The sequence below is a fragment of the Mastigoproctus giganteus genome, chromosome 8, assembly GCF_048544385.1.
Source record: "Mastigoproctus giganteus isolate SK-2022 chromosome 8, ASM4854438v1, whole genome shotgun sequence".
Lineage (NCBI taxonomy): Eukaryota > Metazoa > Arthropoda > Arachnida > Uropygi > Thelyphonidae > Mastigoproctus > Mastigoproctus giganteus.
The window spans coordinates 14,302,339-14,309,825 of NC_143582.1; the positions used below are offsets into that span (position 1 = coordinate 14,302,339).

Consider the following 7,487-nt stretch of genomic DNA (forward strand, 5'->3'; position numbering starts at 1 on the left):
AGATAGCCTTTGTCAGTTATTGATCGGATGTATTGAATGTTGCTGACCCTCATCAACGTACCATTCAGTGTATTCTAATATCAGTAATTTGCCTCACCTTCATTTTATTTTATTTTATTATTTTTATAGGGCAGGGGTGGCCAACTTAATTTGTGATGCAATCTACTTTTTTTCTTCAAAATGTGCCACGATCTTACCATCTCAAGAATTTCATTACACGTGGTTAAAAAAGTTAATCAACATCGAAAAATGTTGCTATATGTATTTAAATTTTTAATTTATGTGAAGTTTGTGTATTCATGTCATCTGCCAAGCTTTCAAAATCAGGGATATACTGTGATAAGGCCAACCATAAAGGATCTTCTGTAAGTAAGAGTAGAGTGATTCCTTGTCTTTGTTTGTTTCAAATACGAAAAGGTTGATTCACATAGATATGCGGAACCAAAACAGGAATTTAAAAGTTCACTGCATTCTGATGATCTGGCTTTTAGGAAGATATCGTTTCACATATAATAATTTCATTTTCAAGTAATATTTTCTCCATGTAAAAAATCTCAGCGTTTTTTTTGTTTTCTTCTTTCCCCTTCAATTTGTTTTGTATCTAAGTCGACATTAAATGGACAAGAAATATATTGAACAATGTCTTCAATTTTTTTAAATCACTGAATCTGGTTACAAAATCATCCACAACTTTCTCAATTTCAGAAACATATTTCTGTCTATTAAATTCAAAAACAGGATATTTTTGCATATTTGCAAAATGATCGAATTCTTTTTCTTTGAGATCCTTAGCCATTGTCAAAAATTGCAGAAATACTACTAATCATGTCACACACATTTTTATTTTTTCCTTATAATTCCAAATTCAGATCACCTAATTTACTCGTAAAATCTGCCAAAAAAAGCCAGATCACACCACTCTACATGGCATCTTGTAGCTGCTGATAATCATCTCCCCTTTGATCAACAAATTTTTTAATTTCACTCAGCAAATTTCAAAATCTCTGTAGGAACTTGCTGTGACTCAGCCACCTCACATCTGTGTGTAATATCAGATCTGGTTCATTTTCATAGAGTTGCATTTTAAAAAGTCTCCTTTGATGAGATTGTCCTCTGATGGAATTCACGATTTTGAAAGCTATGTCCATAACACTTTTAGTATTTAATCTTTTGCTAGCTAACACTTTTTGGTGGATGATACAGTGGTAACTCAAAAAATCTGGGAATTCGTCATCCTTTTGTGTCAATGTGATGAATCCTTTAAGATGCCCTGTCATTACTTTAGCTCCATCTGTTGTTATTGATATGAGCTTAAATAGTGGTAATTTAATTTTTTCAATAAAATTTTTGAATGTGTTAAATATATGAAGACCTCTAGTTCTTTCTTTTAACGAAACCATAGCCAGCAGTTCTTCTCTAGTAGCAGAATCTTTGAAAACCATACGAATAAAAACGAGCAATTGAGCTGTATCACTGATGTCTGTAGATTCATCCAGCTGTAAAGAAAAGGACACACAATTAGCAATATGAGCACGCAATTGTTTTGCTCACATATTTACTAATTTTTTTTCGATGCATCGCATCACAGTATTTCGAGATAATTGCAGATCTTTAAGAGCACTTCTAATTTCATTTTTGTTCTTAAAATTTTCTAAAGGAGAATCTGTAATTTCTAAAACTTCATCTTTGATGAATTGACCATCACAAAATGGTTTGCATTTTTTTTTTTGCAAGATGACGACTCGCTTTAAATGTTGCTATAGTTACTGCTTTAGATTGTAAATTAAGTGTCATGAAGAAATTTTGTTGTGCGAATAATCGGATTTAAGTTTTTTTTAATTTATTTTTTCTAAGGTCACCAATTGGCAGAAAATCGGATTGGTATTTACCATGGAGTGCGTTGAAGTGCCTTTCTAAATTTCCTCTTTTTGGGTATAGCTACAGAAGCATTGTAAATCAAAAAACACTCACACTTTTGGTTATTGGTAAAAGAGCTAAACCTCATTGTTTCAAGGGGCTTACAATAGGCAGTTTGCCAATAAGAAGGCGTGGATGGCCACATATTTTTACACAATGGCTAATGAACTAGGATGTGGAACTGCAACAGAAGTCCAGAAAAATTCTGTTTATATTGGACAACTGCACGATACACTCTAATGTAGCTGGTTTAAAAAATATTGAACTGGAATTTTTACCCCCTAACACCACATCCCTGATACAGCTTATGGACGTTGGAATTATAAAAAAAATTTAAGACCTATTATTGCAGAAAGCTAGTTACTCACATCCTTGAAGAAATTGAGGAAAATCTGCTGACATCATCTTCGAAATCAATAGAAGTTAGTGCAAAAGTTTCAATGTTAAAAGCTGTACAATTTATCGCCGATAGCTGGCGAGGGATAAGTAGCAAAACAATTCGGAATTGTTTTGCTAAATGCGGTTTCACAACTAATTGTGATTCAGACACGATGAGCTGTACAGAAAATGAAATGGCTTTGGAACAGCAACAGGTCCAAAATTGCGAAGAATTTTTAACAATTGACGATAACCTTCAGTGCCATGATGAAAATGAAGATTATGAGGAAACGATTATTGAACAAATTGTGGCAAAACACTCAGAGAAACCAGAAGACCAAGAAGATGATGACGATGATATACCTAAGCAAGTGACTAACCAGAATGCCAGGAAATGTATCGCTGAATTGAGTTGCTATTTCGTGCAGGAAGGCAATGAAGACAGGAAGGCTTTATCAGCATTAGATACCTGCGCCGACTTTGTTCAGTTGCAGTCCATAAAGAGAAAGAACCCTTAAGTAATGTGTAACCTTTGCTTAACACATACATTATTCTGAACTGTATCTTCATTTTACATATGTACAATGTACATACTTACATTTTGTTTGCTTTTAGCTTTAGTTCTTTTTAAATAAATGTTTGTGCCAGTATAACTTAAATACAGTGTGCTTTCTTTAAATGCCACATTCCCTTTATTTTATTCATACCTTTTTTGCCTCCGTTAGAATGTGCTTTTCAGCTCATTAAAATTTCGCTTAATTGCGGCAGCCGCTTGATTGGGCCAAAGTGATCTAGTCCCAATTAACCAGAATCAACTGTGTGTGTATATATATATATATATATATATCAGGTCACGGTTCCAATATATTTCAGCTTACGAGTGGCGGTGAATTTTTTTTTTTTTTTTTTTTTTTGGCGGGTAGCATTACCAATAATTGAGGCCTAACTAACTGGCTAGCCGTAGTTGTACTAATAATTGTTGGATTGCCTATAGTTCCATGTTAACTATTAACATGGGATCAAGTTAATAAAAATTATAAAATAGGAAAGTGATTTTCTTTCACATGGCCGTCTCTCTGCTACTTCCTTGGGGGCTTTGAGCAGATAGTAGCCATACTAAAAGAATGCCAAGGGCATACCCGTTTCTGTGGTCTCAATAACAGTTTTGCTTTGTAAGTACTCGTGTTAAGTTATGGATGTCCTATATTAATAATTCAAGTAAATCAAATAAATTTTATAAACTGTAATTGTTAATTTTTGGTTAACTTTAGTTTTAAATTTTGGATTATTATTAGCTGCAAACTGGGATTGAGACCCAAAGCCCGACAGGTATGCATCAGAGTAAATATAAAAAGTATATAGGTATTTACCTGGGATCAGTATGCCTGTAGGTTGGTGTGAGAAAGGATGTGCAAGTTGCCCGGGAGCCACTTTATAGGAGGCCGAGGCACCATTTGGTCTGATTTGTTGGTTGGTTGGTCTGTCTTTAATAATAATATATGTTTAAGGGAGGGTTAATTCGCAATTAGGTGACCTGTATTCAATTTGTAATTGATGGTTAGGGATTACGGTGAATACCTAATATAGATGTTTAGGTAAATACAATTTAAGGATTACATTTATTTTTTTTTTATTACTATTATTTTTTTTGTAATGTCCACTGGATAAGTAGTGGTATAACCTTTCTACAGCATAACAGCCAGTGTATGCCCAGATACACTGGGCATACACTGGCTGTTATGACTAACTATATACATATTTACATATGTATAGTTTTACATATGTAAAACTATAATACATATTTACATACCCCTCCCCCATCAGTGATTTTAACCTTGTGGTACTTTGGACTTTATTATAACTGTAAGGGTGGTGTAGCATGTTAGCTTTTGTTGTTATTTGTATACCATTTGTTATCTAATGTAAAATATCCAGTGGAGTGAGTGCTATGAAGCATTGGGATTGTTATGGGGTTTAATATAGTCGGGTCAGCACGAGAACTGCTATTATAGTTATTGTTGTATTAGGGGTTGAATTTAGACGTCCGGGTTGCAGTGCAGTCAGGCAACGAGCCTTGTCTGAGCGTAGTGAACCTAGTCTGTGACCCTATTGGGGTTAGTGTTGGGGTGATGCAGGGTTAAATTGGCTTGAATGGCTGCTTTAATGTGGCATCTGATGAACTTGACAGGCATGTTGTTCTGAATTAAATTAGTTTTTGTAATGCATCTAGTATGCTTTCCTGGTTACTACAGATGTGTATTATTCTATTAATCTGATTTCTGATTACATTACCATGTATTTGTTTAGCTAAATTGGTCTTCCAGTTTGTGAGTCTAGTGGCTTGGAAGTCAAAATGCCCTGTGTAGATTTTATTTTCTTTGTTATTTCGCTGTCGAGGTATATGGCTTGTAGATGGCTTTAGGATTGGTACATTTGATTGTCAGGTCTGTGCTAGTTTGTTGATTTTATCACAGTTGACAACTAAGACATCGTCAGTGTATCTGAAGGAGGTTACGTTGTCTTTGATTTTGTTTTTTCCATCGCTAATGGAGCTAAAAATTTAAAAATCACATTAGCTATGCGTTATTCAATGCTTATCAAGGGAAAACTATTCCGATTGAAATCTTTCATTTACTTTTTGTGTTCAAATTAAAAAAACAATTTTTATTGCACCTATAGTATGCTTCTTTGTACTAGTAACTCCCCTTGGTTGCTAAATAGTTAGTTAATTCTATAAAGGTCATTTATAAATTTTGCGACAAGAAGTATTTTTTAACAATTTTCAAAGCTGGAATTGTCTCAACAAGGAGGTACTCAGAGAGCCAGTGTTGAGACAGCAGTGGTGGGGAGGGGTCTGCACAAAGTCTTGCACTGGCCTTACCTGCCAGTTGCTTCTCCCACCGTTGTCATTCACAATAACAGAAAAGGCTCAAATAGACAATGTTTTTGTTAGTTCCTCAGTTTTAGGCTAAGCTGTGAGGGTACTAGAAACTTTTTTCATGTTGCATTATATATTTACCATAATATCTCTATTTGAGATACTACGCTAATGACCATTCGTGATTACGGACCCTTCATCCTGAGTGCCCGGCACTCAGTAGTTGACCGATTTATTAATTTTTCTTTGTAGGATTTTGAAATTCCTCAAAATAAGGAAAATTCTACAGGAAAATTAAAATTACTGTTATCATAGGAAAACGAGGAAAGTAATACGCCTATATTTTCCATAGCAAACAAATGAGCAGTTGGAATTTTATTTGAATTTGAAAATTATTTGCATTTAAGATAATCAGTTTTTGTTTTATTTATTATTATTTATTTATTTATATATATTTTTTTTTTTCCCACCATATAGGGCCATGAATTACATCTACCTGGAGATCAAGCTACCACTTCACCAGATTTATTATGGTTTAGTTCAGACTGTCTGAAGACTGTTGGCGTATTGGATGTTATTTCATCAGAAACAGAAAAGCCTGAAGGCAATCATTTCACACTGAAAGCAGACATTGCATTTTCCATTTGAAATTGTGACCCTTTCTGGATATTTCACTGCTAAAATACAGACTGGTTGAAATCTGGACAGGAGTATTGTTTTGAAGATTGGGCTCCCTCTCTTTCATCATCATCATTGCCTTTCTTCCCACATGCCATATCATTTCCTCTTTCTCTTCCCGTGGTTCATCAGATATCTGTCAATTATAACACTGACATTTTTTGCAAAATGGCTTTTAAAGAAAAAAATATATATATATTGAAAAAAAAAAAAAAGAAAAAAAAAAGAAAAGAAAGCAGTACAAATGTACTCATTTTAACAAAAGTTGGACAAACTTTAACCCCACCATACAACAGAAATTACTTTTATGGGAAGAGTGTACATGTTCAAATACTTCTCTATACATACAAGTAAATAGTTTGTGCCATTTTTAATTTCTTTTTATTCAGGTATGATCAAAAATGTATTAAATATTACTGTTTTTATTCTTAATGAATTTTTATAGGATTGTAGTTTCAGTCTGTCTCTTGTACTTTAGGGCTTAGAAATGGGTGAAAGTCTTTCTTTTCTTTTTTCTTTTCCTTTTGTTTTTTTCCTTCTCTCTCTCTCTCTCTTTCTTTTTTTCTTTTGTGAATAATCATTGTTACTATCAGAAATAGGAGTTCCTCTGAACAGTAATAATAAGCATATGTAATTTATAAAGATAGTATTGTTTTAAAATTATATATTTTTTTCAGTTATTCTGTGCAGAATATACATTTTGTTGCAGTTAATAAAGTTGTCACTGTGCACTGTTTTAAAATGAGCATTAATAATATGTGTTATTTTAAGAGTGGTTATCAAATAGCTGAAAGACTATTCTTTTGTATTAACTGCCATTTTAATGGTAATATTTTAATACTTTGGGGCAAGATTATATAGTTTAGCATGTTAAATATCAAGTTATAAACTTTTCATTATCATATCATTCACGTTTTTTTTTTTTATTATTATTATTAAAGTATAACTGTTTGTGTACACATACATACTCACATATATACATACATGCAAACATACATATATAAATATATATATATATTTCACATAATATAATGTACAAAAGCTGGAAGTTCAGCGGATGACTTGTTGCAAAGATAAACAATAGCACAATAGAATTTGTTGTTAGGTAATCAGTAGCAAGAATGCTTCAGGAGGTACTGTTTTCATAGTGACTGTAATGCTGCTGAAAATATCACATTTTGGGCTTATTTGGAAGGGCATTACTGGAGGCATACCTCGGCATGATGTTTCATTTTTGTAACATAGCTTCAAGCATCTATTTCTGAGGAAAAGTTGTTTTAAAACTGTTTGTATGTGTATATGTGCATATTTGTGAATGAGAGGGTTTTTTATTTTTGATTGTGTGTTTGTGTGCGTGGGTGAAACGTGTGATTGAAAATGTATCATGTTGCATTATATATATGTAATTGTCCTTAATTTTTATCGCTTGGCCTCCTAGTAACTTCTTATTTACCGTTGTCTAATGTTGTTGCCCATCCCCCTCCCCCCACATATTTGTCATTTTTAGTAAAGCAAAAGAATTTTAAAAATTCATATATGAGAGCTTTTGTGTGGCTTACACTAGGTTTGCAATATCCTTGTGTATAAAATGTTCTGTTTTCTCCCATTTTAGCTGTAAAATTTCAAATTAGCTGAT

General features: G+C 33.2%; 1 protein-coding gene across 6 annotated transcripts in view; it reads left to right on the forward strand.

Annotated features, from left to right (window-relative positions):
* The window catches only part of LOC150081274 (uncharacterized), a 207,994-nt gene extending 201,291 nt beyond the window's left edge, over window positions 1-6,703 (forward strand). For all 6 annotated transcript variants that reach the window (XM_090379587.1, XM_090379583.1, XM_090379586.1 and 3 more), the window contains one exon: window positions 5,651-6,703. In XM_090379587.1, coding sequence (XP_090235713.1) covers window positions 5,651-5,821 — 171 coding nt within the window. In that variant the 3' untranslated portion in view covers window positions 5,822-6,703. The remainder of the gene's footprint in view (window positions 1-5,650) is intronic.
* Window positions 6,704-7,487: the final 784 nt, after the last annotated feature.